This window comes from Macrobrachium nipponense, chromosome 4 (assembly GCF_015104395.2).
Source record: "Macrobrachium nipponense isolate FS-2020 chromosome 4, ASM1510439v2, whole genome shotgun sequence".
Lineage (NCBI taxonomy): Eukaryota > Metazoa > Arthropoda > Malacostraca > Decapoda > Palaemonidae > Macrobrachium > Macrobrachium nipponense.
In genome coordinates this window covers 128,479,793-128,501,145 of record NC_061100.1, presented here as the reverse complement: position 1 = coordinate 128,501,145, position 21,353 = coordinate 128,479,793, and the positions used below count along the sequence as shown (strand labels likewise).

The window sequence follows — 21,353 nt, the reverse complement described above, 5'->3', positions numbered from 1 at the left end:
TTTACCATATTAATGCAGGTGACACTCGTCGCGAATCCTAGTTCATTTAATTAGTAATAGTTCTAGATCATTTAATGTAAATTCTAATTCTACGACATTTAATATAACTTCTATTTCTAGTACATCTTAAATACTAGTTCTAGGACATTCAATCTAAACACTAATTCTAGGACATTTAATCTAAATACTAATTCTAGGACATTTAAATCCTGATTATAGAAAACAATATAAATACTAAATCTAGAACATTTAAATACTAATTATAGGAAACTTAATACTTTAGGACATTTACTCTAAGTGCTAATTCTAGAACATTTTCTCTTAAGTATTGTAGGACATTTATGCTGAATACTAAGTCTAGGACAATGACTCTTAAATAATAATTCAAGGACATTGAAATAATAATTCTAGGATATTTAATCTAAAAACTTATTCTATGGCAATTAAATACAGATTCTATGACATTTGCACCACTAATTCTATGACATTTACTCTCTCTAAATTCTAAGAAATGCAATCTAAATCCTGGATTACTGTTTTGAAAAATCATGAAACTTGAGGGTCATTTGTTACCTACATCACGAATGAAACTCAATTGTAGTTTTTATATTAGATGTCCTAGAATTTATATTAAGATAAAATGTCCTAGAATTTGTATTTAGATTAAGTGGCCTAGAATTTGTATTGAGATAAAATGTCCTAGAATTTGTATTACGATAAAATATCCTAGAATTTGTTTTCAGATTGTCCTAGAATTTGTATTGAGATTAAATGTCCTAGAATTTGTATTTAGATCAAGTGTCCTAGAAGTTTTACTGAGATTAAGTCCTAGAATTTGTATTAAGATAAAATGTCCTAGAATTTGTATTTAGATTAAGTGTACTAGAATTTGTATTGAGATAAAATATCCTAGAATTTGTATTTAGATTAACTGTCCTAGAATTTGTATTGAGATTAGATGTCCTAGAATTTGTATTTGGATTAAATATCCTAGACTTAGCATTTAGATTAAATGCTCGAGAACCAAAAGCATTAATATTGTAAAACTTTTGGGCATCATTGCAAATCCTGACAGAAACTAAAATGCATTAAGACTACAGACCATAAGAAAATGTTTCAATTCAATTAATTACATAACACTTTTGAGATTAATTTTGATTCTTGCTCCTCAACATCATGCTTGGGTGTTTAAATAAACGGCGGTCACTTAAATCACTTTTATGATTACTTGGGGTCAAGGAGCTGGGTTCTATAAAGTCTACTGGGGAAAATAGGACTGTATTTAATAAATATGGTAAAATTGACATTCAAAGGAAACTTGTGTGAAAAACGAATTATATTTGCAGACTCAAAAAAATCGTTGAGTGATTTCACTCCTTTATGTACTCGTATGAGTATGAGCACCGTGTAAAAAAAGAATTACCACATCCTTGATTGTATGATTTTTTTTTTTTTTTTTTTGCTGTCGCAGCAAATTGTTGTATGTAGTCAGTCCTCATTTTTAAGAGGTTATCTATGAATCACATATTCATTACTTCATGCATCTCTTATATGAATATTTTTGCTGTCTCAAAAAAATTGCTGGGTTTGGTCAGTTCTCTCTCTCTCTCTCTCTCTCTCTCTCTCTCTCTCTCTCTCTCTCTCTCTCTCTCTCTCTCTCTCTCGTATCTATGGAACCGACGTATAAAGAATTTTACTTCATGCCTTCCTTGTATAGATTTATCTTTTGCCTCAAAATATTGTTGGATGTAGTCAGTTTTCATTTCTGAAAGGTCATCTGTATAAAAAAAGAATGAATTCATACCTTACATGAATTTTTCCGCTGTCTCGGGAAATTGTGGAGTGAGGTCAATCCTCTGTTTATATAGTAAGAGGTTATCGACGAGTCCCATATAAAGAGAATGACTTCGTGCCCATCTCCGCAGATCCCATTGTGGAGAACTACCGCACGGCCGTGTGCCCCCTCATCGACGTGATTGACCAGGAGACCTTTGGGTACCATATTCAAGACAATGGCGGAAGAGGAGCCTTTGACTGGAAGCTCTTCTACAAGAGAATTCCCCTGGGCCCCAAGGACAGAGATAAACTGCCAGAACCATTTGAGTAAGTCTGGCTGAGAAATATCAGTTTTTTGTACTTTATGAATATCCATTCATTTCATCATTGAGTTAAAGCATTATGTTTTTTTTTTTTTTTTTGTACCCAGTCATAAGGCGACTCAGTTCCTTTCGTTCAGAAAATCAAGGTGGTCATGTGTATTAAGATCTATTCATTTCACCGAAATAGTTCTGGTAGTCAAAAATGTATGTTTAGCAAGGTGTGGATTTTTATTAAACGTTTTCTTTCCCATATGCTGTCAATATTGAAGAAATGTTTAAAGAACTCGGGCATTTTCTCTTTAAAATACGCGTTTATAAGTGATGCATTGTGTGAAAACAATGTGAGATGTCAAGTCTCATCTTCTCTATTTTCCATGATTGAAAATATTCATGTCTACCATTTTTTTGCTTCTGTAACAAGTTAGCTGTTGTCGTAAGATCTACAGACTGTGGAGTTGCTTTATTACTTTATTATACCAAAGTCCACATGTAACTCAGGTTGAATCCATCATCGAAAAATAGAACTCATTTTCCTTGGGCGGTTTTGTCGAGGGAGTGAGACGGAGTGAAGGCTCAGTCATAATGGCTTTGTGTAGGGACTGCAATTTCATCCAAGTTGAATCAGTATTATAAGAGTAGAATTGTAGAATCTTCATTGGTAATATCATGATCTAATGTTGATCTTTAATAACTACCAAAAAGTACTCAGTATTGTATACATTGTATACAATACTGAGTATGCACTTGGACTTTTTCATTCTTATGGTTTCTACCGTCATTCCTTGTCTACTTCGACCGTTCCTTTAGCTTTTTACTTTTCAATTTTGTACAGCGTACAGGACATGTTATTTTCTCACATGTGATTTTTGATTACCTAGTTTGGCTTTTTCCCGGCGACTAAAATAGTACAAGCATAGTTCGTATGATGTCTTATTTTCACCTTCTTTGCATAATCTACTTATTCTTTCCATGCAACGATTCTGTAAGACTTGTTTCTCATTTATTTTTTCCTTCTTGAAATCTTCGGCTGATAATCCTTATGGAGAGAGTCAATAAACAGACTATAAACCCAAGAAGGCTCAAAAGGGAAATCAGTCAGCTGCAAGAGACGAGTTGTAGGGAAAAGTGAGAGGCAAATAAAAATAAGCAACAGAACATAAAACCATAAATGGTACTTGAAATTCAGGTGACGTCAGCAGAGAGCAGGAAAGAACTTACTCTCCCCCTGAATATTTGGGGATCAGGAGATTCCACAATTGCATCAGGCAAACCAGTAGTTCATATCTTAGTTGTAGCCAAGATAAAAACTCTTGGCAAATGTGGGATTTCTGGCTTTGACGTCTACCAAATGGAGTGTTGGCAAATTGTCGACAACTGCCACTTTTCTAACTTAATTTTTGTTTCAGGAATCCTGTCATGAATGGCGGACTGTTCGCAATAAGCCGAACCTTTTTCTGGGAGCTCGGTGGCTACGACCCCGGTTTAGCTATCTGGGGCGGAGAGCAGTATGACCTCTCCTTCAAGGTGAGTTTGGCTCGGCCTTTGGCATAGGAAAAAAATTTTCAGAGGTCAGAACGCCCTTGAGATTCGTCTAGCACATGCTTTGTCGTTCCATGACATGCAGTATACGTAGAATATTGTCTTGTGATGTAAAATGTTCTGCAGTGAATATTTTGTCTTAAGAAATTATGTTGTTAAGATGCGCTTCATTTTCAGATTTGGCAATGTGGGGGTCGAATGTTAGACGCTCCGTGTTCTCGAGTAGGTCACATATTCCGACACGCTCCGAAGGGAAGGCCATCGGTCAAAGGGGACTATCTTAGTAAGGTCAGATAGTTATGACGGTTAGATGCATGAAATGCTACTAATACAGTACTACTTTCCTTCTGTTTCTGTAAATATGTCCCATTCATATGTATGCATATTCGATTGACAATACAGTACTGTATCTACGTATTTTATGTCGGTCTCAGTCTGCAGCCTCATTACTGTTGCATATTTTCAAGATAGTTCCTTGAGATTTAAGTAAAATCAGGTAAATCCTGTAAATGTCTGAGGCTAACGTTGCCATTTTTCTTGAGATATTGGCTTTTAGGAAAGTTGTTCAAATTTCTTTTTTCTGGAAGTAATGTTGAGAATAACCACATTGCAGAAAAATATCCCTCCCGAATTGAAGTCTGATATTTGTTCTATAATGGACGAGAGCCGTACCGCTATTTTGGCCAAAATTCTGTCCCTTCTCACTTCAGAGTTCTGTGAAATTGACGAAATATGTTCTTGAAGTACAGTTTTAGTGACATTTCTCAATGAATATTCTCGCAAGAGTAAATACAGAATGAAAAAGCACAGGCTTTCAAAAATCAGTAAGGCCAGAGAAAGACATGACAGCATTAGAGATATGTGACAACTAATACAGATAGAAGTTGTAGCATGCCGAATAAATATATCAAGGTTGTTTAGAGATACAGTATTGCACTGTTGTTTTATTGCAGAAGTTATCTACCTTAAAAGAAAACTTCTTTGTGATAAGGCCAGCTTAATTTCATGTGATTTTTTCTTTCTTTTTTTAGCCTGGAATTTCAACTTTACAGTAGGTGTATTGGATCTGTTGATGATTTTGATGCTAAAATGATGAAGCCCTCAGCTTTTCACAGGCCATTTTGTGAAAGACCTACATAGCTTCAAAAACCGTAGTAAATTAGACAGATTAGTGCCGTCATTTATACTTACCGTTTCTTAATGCTGAGGACCAAGTCCTTAGGTTCCACTAGGAACTAAATATCGTTACTGTTTACATAAGCATGTGCAAGTTAACACAATGTATTCAAAAGCGTTGTGTATTTGGGCAAAAAAATGGTAATATTGCAAGGCCCACCTTCCCTCTGATGAAGAACGCCGTCTCATGTTTTGCCTGTTTTGCAGAATTATAAAAGAGTCGCCGTGGTGTGGATGGACGAATATGCTGAATCCCTTTACAGGAAAAATCCACATTTACGGGAAGTTGATGCTGGCGACGTATCAAGGGAACTCGAGGTGAGTCAAAGTTTTACTGAAATGTTTCAGAGTATATTTAGTGCAGAAACTGTACTAAATAGACTTACTTATATGCACATTGATGATGATTGTATGCATTTAAATGTTTTACAGTATATTAATATAGAAACTGTACTCAATAGACTTATGTCCATACAGATGATGATTGTATGAATTTAAAAGTTTTGCAGTATATTTAATGTAGAAATTGTATTCAGTAGACTTCCTTATATGCTCATTGATGATGATTGTATGAATGTAAAAGTTGTACAGGACATTAATGTAGAAACTGTATTCGGTAGACTTGCTTATATGCGCATAGATGCTAATAGTAGGCCTAGAAATTGTATTCAGTAGATATACCTGTATGCACATTGAGTTATTGTATGAACTTGGCTCCCATGCAACGGGATTAAGAACTCGAGTAACATTTTCTTGCAGATCCGCAAAAAACTAAAATGCAAAAGTTTCAAGTGGTTTTTAACGGAAGTTGCACCCGATTTGCTAGAGAAATACCCACCTGTTGAGCCACCAGATTTTGCTAATGGCACTGTAAGTACTTAAAGCTGATAGTATGTAAGACTGTGTGTGCTATGGCACTATTATTATTATTATTATTATTATTATCATTATTATTATTATTTTTTTTTTTTTTTTTTTTTTTTTGCTCTATCGCAGTCCTCCAATTTCGACTGGGTGGTATTTATAGTGTGGGGTTCTGGGTTACATCCTGCCTCCTTAGGAGTCCATCACTTTTCTTACTATGTGCACCGTTTCTAGGATCACACACTTCTGCATGAGTCCTGGAGTTACTCCAGTGTCTAGTTTTTCTAGATTCCTTTTCAGGGATCTTGGGATCGTGCCTAGTGCTCCTATGATTATGGGTACGATTTCCACTGGCATATCCCATATCCTTCTTATTTCTATTTTCAGATCTTGATACTTATCCATTTTTCCCTCTCTTTCTTTTCAACTCTGGTGTCCCATGGTATTGCGACATCAATGAGTGATACTTTCTTCTTGACTTTGTCAATCAATGTCACGTCTGGTCTAATTTTGCACGTATCACCCTATCCGTTCTGATACCATAGTCCCCAGAGGATCTTTGCCTGATCGTTTTCTATCACTCCCTCAGGTTGGTGCTCGTACCACTTATTACTACAAGGTAGCTGATGTTTCTTGCACAGGCTCCAGTGGCGGGCTTTGCCACTGAGTCATGCCTCTTTTAGTACTGGTTCTGTGCAAGTGCCGGGCATTCGCTTGCTATGTGGTTTATGGTTTCATTTTTCGTATTGCACTTCCTACATATGGGAGAGATGTTATTTCCATCTATCGTTCTTTGAACATATCTGGTTCTTAGGGCCTGATCTTGTGCCGCTGTTATCATTCCTTCAGTTTCCTTCTTTAGCTCTCCCTCTGTAGCCATTGCCATGTGTCATCGCTGGCTAGTTCTTTAGTCTGTCTCATGTATTGTCCGCGCATTGGCTTGTTGTGCCAGTCCTCTGTTCTGTTTGTCATTCTCCTGTCTCTGTATATTTCTGGGTCTTCGTCTACTTTTATTAGTCCTTATTCCCATGCACTCCTTTAGCCACTCGTCTTCACTGGTTTTCAGATATTGCCCCAGTGCTCTGTTCTCGATGTTGACGCAGTCCTCTATACTTAGTAGTCCTCTCCCTCCTTCCTTTCGTGTTATGTATAGTTGTCCGTATTTGCTCTTGGGTGTAGTGCTTTGTGTATTGTCATTAATTATTATTATTATTATTATTATTATTATTATTATTGTATTATTAAATTATATTTATATTTTATTATTATTTATTATTATTATTATTATTATTCAAAAGATTAACACTGTTCTTATGGAACAAGCCTACCATGGGGGCCATTGACTTGAAATTCAAGCTTCCAAAGAATATGGTGTTCGTTCGAAAGAAGTAACAGCAGGCATAGGGCAATACAGAAAGAGATCACTTTTTAAAAAAACGGATAAATTAACAAATAAGAATGTAAGTAAATGATTAAAATAAAAGGAGAATTGTATTAGGGTAGGAATGCATTGGATCTTCGCTTGAACTTCTGAAGTTCCAGGAAGTTCCAGTTGCATGATGACTTCCTCTGTTAGGAATAGTTTCTTTTTGGTTGCCATTACTATCCATTTTTTTTCCTATAAATATATATCACTTACCAAATACTGTACGTACCTGTATCTACTTCTCTGGTGATAATTTTGATAGAGTTATGATTCATGTTTATCTATTTTTTCCAAGATAAAAAGTGTGTCATCACCATCTTTATGTATGGATAATGGTGGGAAGGAGTATGGTGACGTTATTCTTTATCCATGCCATGGGGGTTACTCTCAGGTAAGCATCACAGGGTATTTTATTTTATCATATTGATTGGTTCCTGCAATAACGTAGATAAATCAGAAATAAGTGACTCTTGTAGTGTTGCATATTATGACATCACAGTATTACATATTATTTTCAATTTGTATAGAAAGTTTTGTGAATAAAACCCAACTTTGTTTTTCGTGTAAAAGCTTCACAGGATATTGTTTTTGTTCATTTATTGGTTGTTGGAATAACCTAGATAAAACAGAAATAATTCAGACTCTTGTAGTGTTGCATATTACATATTGCATTATAGTATTACATTATTTCCGATTTGTGTAGTAAAATTCGGTGAATAAACCCCAAGTTTGTTTTTCATCTAAGCATCACAGGGTATATATCCTGTTTTGCTTATTTATCGGTTCATGCAATAATGTAGATAAAGCAGAAGTAATTTTACTCTTGTAGTGTTTCATATTATTGCATTACTATATTACATTATTTTCACTCTAAGTAGTAAAGTTTGGGGAGTAAAACCCAAGTTTGTTTTCCGTCTGAGCATCACAGGGTATTCTGTTTTTGTTAATTTGTTTGGTTCCTGCATTAGCATATAAAAATGAAGTAATTCGACTCTCAAGTGTTACATTATTTTATTTTATTATTTGTGCAGCAAAATATGAAGAATAAAGCCCAAGTTTGTTTTTCGTCTAATGATGCATTTTCCCCCAAAAAAGTTCGGTTTTTCCTTTCTAGTCAAGGATTCCATTTACTGTACTAAGATAAACTTTAACAACAAAAAAGTAGATGGTAAAATACTGTAAATTGTGAGTAATGAATAAATCGATGTCTCAGTTAGCACTTCATTAACGTTAACCATAACACATTTATTTTGAGCTGTTTCAGTATAGAAAATTGAGATTTTGTTTTATGGAAGGTACGGACAGCATCAAAGAAAATAATTGTAATGTTATCTAGAGTGAGGCTTGTCTAACGCAAAACAGATTGTTGCTAGCTAATTTGATAGTGAGGAATTAGAAAGGTGTAGAAAGAGCCTGTAAAAAGAAGAATAAAATGGAAGCAGAAAAAACAAAGGGGCAAAAAAGAAATATTGAAGAAAGTGACAGCAAATATTTCACAAAAAGTGGTCTTTGGAGATAGCTGAAAACAGCATACAAAAGACGACAGGAGAATTTTATGGGATAACATTGGGTAAGGGTTACACAAACTCACAAGGATGATGGTGGGATGAAGATGTGTAAAGGTTAACTGAAGAAAGGAAGAGAGCCTTCAAGCCTTGTCAGAGGATGGGCAGGGAAAAGGATGGAGATGTATAAAGTGAAAAGATAAGACGGAAGAGAGGTGGAAATGTTAAAGAGGCATCGAGAGGATGGAATCGGAAGCTAAGTATAGCAAAGAGAATGATGAAATATTCAGGATTGCAAAGTGGCTGAGGAATGATGGAGAAGATGTAAAATGGGCAGAATCTGTAAAAGATGAAAAGGGAGAAAGAAACTAATGGCAGTATTGTGTAACCGTTCTGGATGATGAACATCAGTTGCAGTGTGTAGCCAGTATGGAACATAACAGTGAAAGATTAGGATGGCCCTCAACAAAGGAAAGCTCGAGGACTATCTGGAGTAACAGATTATTTAACTGGCTAGAGTTGATGAGAACAAAATTATGGGAAAAGCTAGGACCCAAAGAATAAGGAAAGGGCCTCAGTAATTTCATAAGAAGGAAAATAGGAAGCACTTGAATGTGGGAATTGCAGAGGAAGAAGAATACATGAGTATGCTACGCAAATATTGGAAAAGGTACTGGAGAGAAGATGAAAAATTAAGATCAGTAATTCTCAGATTTACTTTATGCCTGAATTTCTTGACACAAGCAGTCTTTATAATAAGGCAGTTATGGAAAAGTTCCATGCAGAGAAGAGATTCTTCCACATTTCTGGATCTTGAAAAGGCACATGAAGAAATACCGAAACAAATAACTAAATGAGAATTACGAAGGCAGAGGGTACCAGAGCCCTTGATTAAAGTATACTGATGTCTCTGCCAAAACAGCAGATCTATGGAAACAGTGGTGAGTGTATCAGGAGTTGGGGTGATGTTGGTAACCAAGGCAAGGGTCAGTGCCGATCCTTTTTACTATGTATTGGAAGAAGCAAAAAAGGAGTGCAGAAAAAGGATCCCCCTTAGACTGCTTTATGCCGGTGGTCTAGTGCTAAGAGCAGAATCTAAGAGTGATATCTTAGTTAGAAATGTATAAAAGGTGAAAGAGTGAAATGGAGAAGGGCATAAGCAAAATGACAAATTTGTAACTAATTTGTATTTTTCATAACTAACAAACCTGAGGTCTTAACATTAGGATTTACTAGCGCCAAGCTGGAAACCGGTAGAATTAAAATTAAACTTGTGCGATCCAGGGACTATTGGCATCTATACCAGGTCACGGGGCATGTATACCCAGAATGCCCTCGGCGTCGTGTGACCGACCCGTCAGTTATACTTCTAACCCAGTTAGACTGCTAGAGGGATGGTTCGAGGTGTGCCTTAAATTAACTGTTAAGACCTCAGGTTTGTTAGTTATGAAAAATACAAATTAGTTACAAATTTGTCATTTGTTCATATACGAAACAAACCTTCGGTCTTAACATTAGGATAGACTTACTTATTGGAGGGAGGTTAGTCTCTAACTGACTGGGAGTTTGCCACCTAAATCCATTTCCGAATATTAGGAGTATTCTAAGAGAATGGACTATAAACCTTTGAACCAAAGATATAAGGAAATCTATTGGTTTCCCTCACTGGGTGCTCGTAGGACCCTCCATTCTCATAAACCACTCTTGTCCCTTGTATCTGGATCTACCATCACCCCTCCCTTCCTTATTACCGAGAGGGGTGTGTTGCTACTGAAAAGTATACTATACTCTAACATAACCCCCCCCTTTACCGTATGCTGAGCACCTCACCTCATCTAGTCCGTTCCAGCTCATGATGGTACTCTCCTTCATACTGCCCGTAGGTAAAGGAGTAGAAAGAAAGTAGTAAAGAAAAAAGACCAGTCATCCCATTCATTCTACTTTCATACCTTCATCTTAGACTAGACATAAACTGACCCGCCAGGGGTACTGGATGAGCTATACCACTTGCTGTGCCGCCACCACAGGACCCAAGGAAAAGGTATCCAAGGATCTATGGGCAACGTCTTTTAAATAAAAGGAAGTGAAAGTCGTTTGGCGTTTCCAAACACCAGCTTTCAGAATTCTCTCCACAGACATCTTCTTGAATGCCAAAGAAGCACTCAAGCCTCTGATGTCATGAGCCCTTGCCCTCTCCTAGCTATCTGACCCCTTGTCTTCTGTCATGTAGGCATTCCTGATCGTTTCTACTTTAGCTAACCAAAACGATATTGTATTTCTGGACACTTCCTTTTTGTTCCGTCCTGTACTTACGAACAACCTCCTGCACCCCGGCCTGAGGTGCCTTGTCCTCCTTAAGTACTCTCTTGTTACCCTGACGGGACACAGAAGCATCTCATCTTTGTCATGATCTACAAAATCTGCCAGAGAAGGTATGGAAAAAGAGTCAAATCTGCCGTCCACTATTGAAGGGTTTTGAGTCTTGGTCACGAATTCTGGCACAAACTCGAATGCCATTGACTTCCAACCTCTCGAGTGCTTTACAATAGATGACAGGCCATGTAGTTCACCCACCCTTTTGGTTGAAGCTCGGGCTAATAAGAACACTGTCTTTAGGGTCAGGCTCCTATCTGTGGACTGCCTTAGTGGTTCATAGGGGGGTTTTGTCAGACTACTCAGTACCATGGTCAAATCCCAATCTGGGGCTTTCAGTTCCTTCGGTGAACTTGACTGCTCAAAGCTCTTCATCAACATGGCCAACTCCCATGAAGATGAAATGTCCACGCCTTTCATGCGTAAGACCGAGGCTAGAGCAGCCCTGTACCCCTTCACCGCAGACACAGACATATGCCTTTCTGTCCTGAGATATATCAGAAAGTCTGCTAATTGCTGAATAGTGGTACCAAGTGGAGACATGTTCCCTCTACGACACCAATCACAGTATGCTGACCATTTTCCTTGGTATACTGCCGATGACTCTGATATTTCCTGCCATGTGCGCTGCTGCTTTTTGTGAAAACCCTCTCGCTCGCAAGAGATACTCGACAGTCTCCACCCGTGAAGTGATAGCGACTTCAGCAACCGGTGGTACCTCTCCACGTGCGGCTGACATAGCAGGTTGTTCCATGGAGGTAACTCTCTTGGCACGTCTATCAGGAGTTCCAAAAGGTCCGGAAACCATTCCGCCTTTGGCCATAACAGAGCTACCAGAGTCATTCTGAGGTTCTGAGACCACATTACCCTGTTCAGAACCTGACGGATTAGACAAAATGGAGGAAATGTGTAGACGTCTAGATTGTCCCATGGGTGTTGTAGAGCATCTTCTGCTACTGCCTCTACGTCCAGGACTACCGAACAATACACTCCCAGCTTTTTGTTGTACCTGGTTGCGAATAGGTCTATGATCGGCCTTTCCCACAACCTGAGCATTCTGTCCACTACTTGTTGGTGCAAGGACCACTCCATTCCCAGAATCTGATCCCTGCGGCTCAACTTGTCGGCCACTATGTTTCTTTTTCCCGGAATATATCTGGCCCTGATGTTTACTGATGAAGTTGAACTGTCATCACATGTAACTGTCGAGACACTAGGCCTCCTTGTTTGTTTATGTAAGCTACTACTGTGGTGTTGTCTGACATCAAAACCACCCTGCACCCTGAATTCCTGTAGTGCTAGAAATGCTGCTTTTATCTCCAGCACGTTTATATGGAGTTTTCTGTCCTCGCCGCTCCATTTTGCTGAAACCATCAGCTCCTCCATATGCGCTCCCCAACCTTCTAGTGACGCATCTGAGAACAGCAGGAGATCTGGGGAGGGTTGCTGAAGGGGAACACCCACTGTCAGATTGCTGTCCTTCACCCACCACAGCAAGTCTTTCTTCACTTCTGCCGACAAGGGAATCTGCTCGTACAGGTGTTCTACTATTGGTGACCAGAACTCCTTCATCCTCCATTGTAGAGATCGAAGGTGTAACCTCCCTTGTGGTACTAGCTTCTCCAAGGAAGTTAGAACTCCCAGTACTACCTGCCACTGTTTTGCTGGCTGTGTTTGTTTTTCCAGAAAGGCATTCACCACTTGTTTGCATTTCTCTACTCTCTGGTCTGTCGGGAATACTTTGCTTTATTGTGTTTTTTTTTCTATAACCATTCCCAGATACACCAGCCGTTGACTTGGATCCAACTGCGACTTCTCCTGATTTATCACAATGCCTAAGCTGTGACAAAACCGTAGAAGGGTGGCCCTGTCCCTGAGTAATTTCTCTCTGGACTTTGCTATCGCCAGCCAATCATCTAGATATCTTATTAGCCTGATCCCCTGAGCATGCGCCCATGTCAACATGAGAGTGAACACTCTTGTAAAAACTTGAGGAGATGTTGTCAATCCGAAGCACAGAACTTTGAACTCGAAAACTTTCTTTGCAAGACTGAAGCGGAGAAATTTCCTGGAAGACTGATGGACTGGGATCTGAAAGTATGCGTCTTTCAAGTCGATTGTCAGCATAAAGTCCTTGATCCTGACTGCTTGTAGAACCGTCTTTGGAGTTTCCATTTTGAATCTGGTTTTTCTTATAAACAGATTCAGAGTTGACAGGTCTATAACTGTCCTCCAGTCCCCACTGGCTTTGGGTACAAGGAAAATCCTGCTGTAAAACCCCTTTGACGGAATGGATACTTGTTCCACAGCCCCTTTTTCCATCATCTTCCTCACTTCCTCTTGCAGAATAAAAGCCTTCTGAGGTTCTTGAGCATAAGCGAGGTGAGGCAATGGCTGTCCTGTCAGGGGTGGGGTTACTGCGAACGGAATCAAATACTCGACTCTGAGAACCTCCACCACCCACTGCTCTGCTCCCAGTTCCTGCCACACCTTCCAGTGATTTGCCAGGCAACCCCCCACTTGTGTGGCTGAGTGATGAGAGGCGCCTATCCTATCGTCTTGAGCCCCTTCCTCTTCCCCTAATTCCCCTTCCTCTGTTATTTCTATTGTGAAAGTGCCGATGAGTTAATTTCTTTGGGGAAGAGGGTCTTGTTGCTCTATTAGGGATGTTATGCCTCACTGGCTTCTTCCGAGGTATTTGCTGTTGCCTTACCTCCATAGGATTAGCCTGACTGCTAGATGTTTTCCTGACTGCCTGCTGTACCAATCTACCGTTAGTGTCCATCCTTCTCCTATCTATAGCCTCTTCTAGTATAGCCTCTGGCAACAGCAATTGCGACTCTAAGATATTCCCATTCCTCATTGCTAGCAGGGAATCCAAATCAACAGTGTGACTTAGTCTAGCCAAAGCTGCATCCCTCCGCATCAACAGGATATTTGCCCAAACATTGGCACTTAAATTTGTCAGGTACGCAATTGCTTTGGCACCTGATTGTAGTAATCTAATGAACATTGATTCATCCACTGCCTTCCTTGTCACTTCTGAGGATGCAATCTTTGCAACTGCTGTCGACCAAAGATCCAACCAAGAAGCAGTCTGAAAGACAGAAGAAGCTGTTGCTTCTAACGTAGCAGCCTCTTGGCAAGTCATTGAAGGGCATTCCATTTTCACTTGATCTAAGGTTAATCCAGGCCTTAACCTTACCACATTTGGGTTAATTTGTCTAGCTGTAGACAGTAAAGGGACCATTGGTGTTGTATAATATTTTCTATGTTTCATCATTGGAGGAGGGTTAAACTTAAACGATCTATTCGATCTTAAGGAATTATCCCTTCCCGCAATCCGTGTGTTTACGTGTTGTAAAATGGACTGCATGATTTGAACAAGGCAATTCATACGACACTTTGGTATCCTTTTTCACGCCAAATGCCATGTCAATCCCCGGAGGAAGCATACTGGCAGGTGTTTTCCGTTCTCTCCGAAAGGTTATTGAATTGACGAATCAAATCAATCACCTCGGCATACGAAGCCAGAAACTTTCGGTTCTCTCCTTCCTCTGGTTCTAGCGTACTGTGCTCAGCCACAGGAGACGCTATCTCACTCCTATCCCTGACAAATGTCCAGGTGCTTCGTGGCCGTCTGCCCCTACGGCCGCGGCTTCTTTAATCTCCGCTGACCGCCGATGTCTCGATCCCAAACAGTCAGCAGGAGAACGAGACTGCCTCACTCCTTCTCTGCTTGCGGATCTAGAGCGAGAATCTCGCCTATATCTCCAAGATGAAGGCGCTCTCAAAACCGAGCTCACTTCCTCTCCATGATGATTAATATTGTCTCCAACGACGTCAGAGAATTCGGCCTTGATCTTTCATTTAGGCGGACAACGCCTTCCACCAACGTATCAGACAAGGTTGCCAACTCGCTATTTTTCGACCTTTTAATAGGAGCCTTATCATCTTTTCTCCGTATTTTGAATGGTTTTACAGGCGAAACCGGTATCTGTGCTCTATCCTTTGCTGCACTTTTCGCCCCCAATGCCGATTTCGCCAACGACACTGTAGATTTCTTTGACTCTTTATAGTCTCTACTGGCATCTCCGCGTCGGCCGTTATCCCATCGACTGTCGACTCACTCACTCGTTCGGACTCTTGTAAACAGCTTCGCCCACTAGCTTTGAGCTTACCAGCCACTGACTTCTTGCCTTTCTTGCTGACTGGAATGTGACCGTCCTGGCCCAAAGATGAAGAAGAATTCACTCTTCTCCTCTTGGCCCGAGAAACAGTTGCGAAATCCAGTATCCTCCAACGCTTGATAGGTACACGCCTTGACGTCACGGAACTTAGCGATGACGGGGAGCTAGAGGAAGAAGATGAATCACTCCTTTTCTTTTTGTCTTTCTTATTAATTTTCTTCTCTAGATCCTGTAATTTCTTCATTACAGTGTGTACTACCGAGTCAGAAAGCGTATTTGAGTCTGGAGGCAGCGAAGAAGACTGAGAAGCAGTGGGCTGTGACGTCATCGCGTCTGCCATGTTAGTTTGTGACGTCGGTTGTGACGTCACCAATCTTGTAGGGAGAGTCTGGGCTGCTGCTACTGGCATCCCTGCGTTTGCAGCAAAACTACCCCCAACGTTCTGCATCGCCATAACCAATGAAGTTGTTGGCGTAGCCGCGACATTATTTCCCATAAAGTGCAAGCCGGGGGGATGAGGAATATTCAGCGCTGCCGGATTCTGCTGGAACTGTGACGCCATATAATGCGACAGCAAACTTTCCAAGGTTGGTACACCTGGAAGGCCTAGCGCCGCCCACGTACCTTCCATCTTGTTCGAGTCGGGAGCCGGCACCTGGAACAAAGATGGCGATGCTCCCCACCCCCCTCCCTGCTGGGAACAAAGGAGCGTAAATATTATGTATCAAATTACCCAAAACCCCTCCTGGCGTTTCTGAAAACGGACCACTATGAGAAACCGAAGGGGTATGGGACAAATCAAAGGCAGGTGGCGAAACACATGGAGCAGTCTGGTGTATTGCCGATACAAAAGAAGCCAGCAACGCTTGGTCATCCAAAGATGGCGTCGACTCCTTTCTTTTGTACTGCCCTTTCTCATAAAACTTCCTCCACTGTTCCACCGACCAACCATGACAAACAGAACAAGGATTATTAATTGTACATACATTTTCCCCTCCACCTACTACACGTTGGATGAGGATCCGTCGACACCGAAGTTGGGAATCTTGAACACGGAAAGCCCCTGACTCCAGGGCATTTCCTTTGTCTCGTCTTCGAAACGGAAGAAGATCCTGATGGCGATGCACAACACTCCATCTCACCACTTACACACTCTTACAGCTCACACCCACACTGAGCACACTCAGAAAAGAGAATTAATAAGAAAAATGAAATTGAAATGGATAAAAACGGGTAAACTAAAACCGGCTTTAAACAGATAGACGGAGAACACGTCCTATCTTAAAGGCGGTAGAAAGATAACTGGCGGGTCGGTCACACGACGTCGAGTGCATTCTGGGTATACATGCCCCATGACCTGGTATAGATGCCAATAGTCCCTGGATCGCACAAGTTTAATTTTAATTCTACCTGTTTCCAGCTTGGCGGTAGTAAATCCTAATGTTAAGACCGAAGGTTTGTTTCGTATATGAACAAACAAAGCTTATGGTGGCGCAAAAAAAAAAAAAAAAGAAAGTCATGAAAGTGTTCATGCATTGGTTGTGGAAAAGGTGTGGGGATGAACTCTACTTTGTATCAGAGTAGCAGATATTATCACAAGAGGTGCCCAGGATTACCTAACACATTGGAAGAAAGAGATTTTCAATGATGGAAATGCACCACGAAAACATATTTGGAAGAGAGTGAAGCTAAAACCCCTTAGAAAATGTAAGGGAATTTTTTACCATGCAGACACACTACACTTTAGATGTTGAGAAAGTAGTAAGGAGGTACTATACTCTGTTTTTTTTCCATCTGTCCACCCGCCTGTGGTGTTGGCGTATGGTAACACTGTGTCCCGGGCTTTAGATAGTTACATTCAGCTTACATTCAACAATAATAACAATATCCTATTTCGAATATTAATGGTGTAATTCGCATACAGTCGGTTATTAAAACACTTTTCAGTTGCAAAAGCACACCCAGATATCCTTTTATTGACCTAAAACTTGAACATAGCATAACTATCTAAAGCCCAGGACGCAGTGTTACCATACGCAAATACCACAGGCGAGTGGGCAGAAGGAAAAAAACAGAGTATAGTTGCTGTGTGTATGAAAAGGAGAGGCACAGCTGGACTACTAGTAAATAAGTGTCCCACTGGTATAGATAGCAAAGACCTACAAAAGTTACATCAGGCCTTTATTATTCCATGCATCTGACACAGTGGAACTGAATGGGGGATATTTAGAAAGGGTGTGACCAAAGAATGTCAAGAGTCATGGCTAGAGTATGGCAGGAAGATTGTGTGATGAATAAGAAATTGGTGTAAAGACTGAGATATCAGAGTGAGATGGTTGTAGGTAAGCGACGAGGAGGGAGGAGAGACTGTAGGTCAGACAAGCAGTAAGATGTGGGATTACTAGCACGATGAAGACCTGTAGGAAGGCTCAGGAAATCATGGAGGAAAGGGGGAGATAAAGACATAGACTTGAGTTCAGGCAGAAATTGCACAGGATAGAGAAGAGTGGAAAGAACTACTTTCATGATGGGAGAAGCTGACTAAATAAAAGCTTATGGTGTTCAGAATTTTATTCAAGTTCCTTATCCCATTAAGACTTTCCCGGTATTTTGCAGTACTTTTCTCTGTGCTGGAGGCAAACCATAAGGACCCACAGTGAGCAGTTCTGCTGGGCTGTTCCCCCATCCACTGGGAGACCACCGAGCATGACCAATTGTCGAAACTCTGAGCACGTTCCTTCCATGACCTGGAGATATGACCCGGTATGTATGAGGTCCCTCACTTTCATCCATATACTAATTGTAGCAGTATAGAGTACTAATTGTGCTTTGACATCAGGATATATCCAGAGACTTGCAGCAGTCCATGTATAAATCAGTCGGGCATATCAACTGATTTATGTATGTTATTTTCTCCTTATGCATCTGTTTTTTAACTTTTACTTTTGGGTGTACAGTGGATCTCAGAGGGAAGCTGATATGCAAATTATCAATACATAAACAAGTAGTAATTAACAAGTAGGCCATCAGTAGTATCTGGGAACATAATTATGAATATTTTCCCCAGTCCATTATCTTCGGATTTTCACTATAACGGATAAAATCATGTATGATGTTGTGCTACTTGCAAAACATTTGGTAAACAAGTAGCTGGCAATGTTGCTGTGGTTTTTCAGAGCACTTTGGTACTTATGTCCTTTTCAAATTACATTTGCTCTTATATTTGTAGGATATTGTCAGAAATATTCAATTTTTGGTGTATGTTTTTATCTTCAAATTTGGAATTACTCAGAAAAATCTGTATCTTTTTTCCCTCTTTAGGAAACTCAGGTGATACAATGTGAAAGCAATCGATGGTGTGTAGAAGCTGTGGGTGAATCACAGTCCCTGAAAATGGCTGTCTGTGATCCTAACAAGAAGGAACAGAAGTGGGAGTATGCGGTTGTTAACAAGAAAAAAATTGCTGAAGAATTCCCTCCATTTGGTGACAGGGAAGCACTATGATCTGACATCATTAATAGTAAAGATACAGTGTCAGTTTGTATGACTTGTTTTCTGAGGTGCGGAACACTTTGTTCTAGTTGACGAAATTTGAATAAGGGAGTTATTTAATTTCTAAAATTTGAAGAATGTGCCATTTACTAGAATTTGTTTTAGGAAATTTGGAAACTATAAATGTGTTTTGTAACTAAAGACATGGCTTTAATGAATGTCTTGCTAGTTGAATGATTGTGACATCCATAAGTGTGTTTATAGAAATAAACATTTTATATGAGTAACGCGGGGTGATTTTAAAGTTGTTATAAAGGAGTCACATAGCTTTTATGACTGAATCTTCTCCGACAAATTCTGTTTTATTCAGATACAGTAGAATCAGTTCTTTGTATGAAGATTTATGAGGAATGGAAATATAGTTTAGGAGGTGATAAATTTTTTCCTTTCTGACAGTATGAAATCCAAAACAGTATGTTAATTAGTTGACCCTAATTCTTTACATTTTCTTTCTTTGTCATAAACTATTGCTACTTTTCTGCAGAAGCTATTTTGGTACCTTCTTTTCTCTCTTATCTTCATATAATGGCATTTAATTCTGAGGAAGGTTGCCTTGCAAGTCAGTCCATTATTTCAAGTGGATACTATTTGTTTATTTTGAATAATATGACATCAGTTTACCTGTATGTACCTCCAGGCTGTGACATTCTCTTCATGCTCCTGTTTTCCTCTGATTTGTATAGTCCTTCCTTTTAATGATGGAGCCTGTCGTTTCTTGCCGAGTTGCACTGTGTTGTTGTATCTTCTCGCTTTCATCCTTAGGTCTGAATGGAAAAAGGCATTCAAGGTTATCCTTGCTGTTAGCTTTCATGATCAAGAAAATACTGTAATATGTTTAAGGAAGGCAAAGAAGTATTTTTAACGACAGAGATAAATATATTCTTTAATAGTTTCTGAAGAAAATATATGAAATGCGGTTGACCTGCATTCCCCAGTTGATCAGAAGGGACTAAGCATAAATTGTTGGCTGTTGAGCAATTTCAACTTCATGGAGATCATTTTCAGTACAAACATGTGGGCAATGTCTAATTATCAGTAGATAGTATTAGATTTTATAAAAGTGTCCATTCAATTAGTACGTGACCAAGGGATAGTTTCACTTTATTTTATTTCGCTCATCATTTGAAAGATGAGTATATTTATATAAAGTACTATGTTATTGCGACAGAAGCCAGGCATTCGAGAAAGGATGAATGGCTATATTTATTTGTACATTTGTTGTAGTAATTTATAAATGCAGTAGTTATACTTATTTATTAGCATGTATTATCTGTTACAATGGGTGACGAGATATATGCTTGGTTTTCTCATGCAGTAATTGACTTTCTTATGTCTACTTTGTTTCATTTAGTGATATATGTTGTCTAGTCAAAACAGTACTTATAAATATACAATGTTGGAATAATAGTTGTGCAGTCTTTTCCAGAAAAACACTGCTTCCTTTCTTTTGTTGTATCACCTTGAAAGCTATACAAATGGTGACGTAATTGGTTCCAGTTTTCTCCTTCAATCTTGTTTTTTTATTTTGCGTTGAAACTTGTTCATTTCTGTTTGTTGATTTGACCTAACCGATTGCAGAGTTATAAGTTGTGCACATGACTGTGGTTAATAACTTTACTTTTAATATGTACATGTATGTAATGTTTTATTTTATTAAAGAGAATGGGTGTAAGAGATAACAGGACTTTTGACAGTAAATCATCTGGATAGGTTCATTCTTGTAGTTGTATAATGTCAGTTTATCAAAGATTATTCTATTTAATGTTTACCATTGCTTATAATGTAAATATATCAGTTAAAATCTCTAGGAGCACTTTATTGAGGGTGATATTGCCCTCATGATTTTGTTTTTAATGCAATATTTAGTCTTGAGTCCATACACATAGCTTGTCCTATTTCTTTTGTTAATTCACACATGAAATTTTTTGAAGGCTATCCTTCTCCACTGGTGAAATTAAGTGTTTAGGATGATTATTGTGAGATGTTTTAGACTGAATAAGTAAATTGTCGAGTATTCAATCCTTATGTTTCCAATTTTATTTCTTTTGTCCTGGACTGGTGTTTGTGATACATATAACCTTAGGATGAATTACTTTGTCCTATTGCAATCATTGCTGTGATTTATTGTACAGTTTTATGTGTTTGATAGTAAAATGTATTTTGATTGTCAGATCTTCATTGTTTAACCTTTGCTAAGCAAAAGCTAGATTTTTTGTACTTGTATAGATAGATCACATTTACCTCCTGAAGGAAAAAGTGCAATACAGATTTGTGGGAAGTATGAAGTGCAATGTCAAATTACAGTGTACATGTTCAGTTAGAAAAGACATTTATGTGACTGTTATTTGCCATGAGAATTCTCTTCAAGTTCAGACCCTTGTAGATGAAGCTTCTAAGCATTCCTGTCTCCTTTGGTAGTCTCGACGGTTGTTCGTAGGAAAACTGGTAATGAGCAGAGGAACAGTACAGTTACCCAGATAGCTGAATATACCAAGAAATTGAGTTATCTGTTGTTCACTTCCTCCTCAATCACCTTAAGTGTTCTGTGCCTGATCGACATAGTAAGTAGAGAAGGAATTGAAGTTTCCAGATTTGAGTTACCTTATTCTCAAGACCTTATCAAGGGCAC

The 21,353-nt window shown here is 39.1% G+C and overlaps 1 protein-coding gene across 1 annotated transcript in view; it reads left to right on the top strand.

The window, feature by feature from the left end:
• LOC135211172 (N-acetylgalactosaminyltransferase 6-like) overlaps positions 1 to 20,894 on the top strand; it is a 77,083-nt gene extending 56,189 nt beyond the window's left edge. The window contains exons 5-12 of the mRNA XM_064244374.1: positions 1,926 to 2,103; positions 3,506 to 3,623; positions 3,816 to 3,926; positions 5,022 to 5,132; positions 5,574 to 5,684; positions 7,400 to 7,495; positions 17,789 to 17,935; positions 18,494 to 20,894. Coding sequence (XP_064100444.1) covers positions 1,926 to 2,103; positions 3,506 to 3,623; positions 3,816 to 3,926; positions 5,022 to 5,132; positions 5,574 to 5,684; positions 7,400 to 7,495; positions 17,789 to 17,935; positions 18,494 to 18,676 — 1,055 coding nt within the window. The 3' untranslated portion in view covers positions 18,677 to 20,894. The remainder of the gene's footprint in view (positions 1 to 1,925; positions 2,104 to 3,505; positions 3,624 to 3,815; positions 3,927 to 5,021; positions 5,133 to 5,573; positions 5,685 to 7,399; positions 7,496 to 17,788; positions 17,936 to 18,493) is intronic.
• Positions 20,895 to 21,353: the final 459 nt, after the last annotated feature.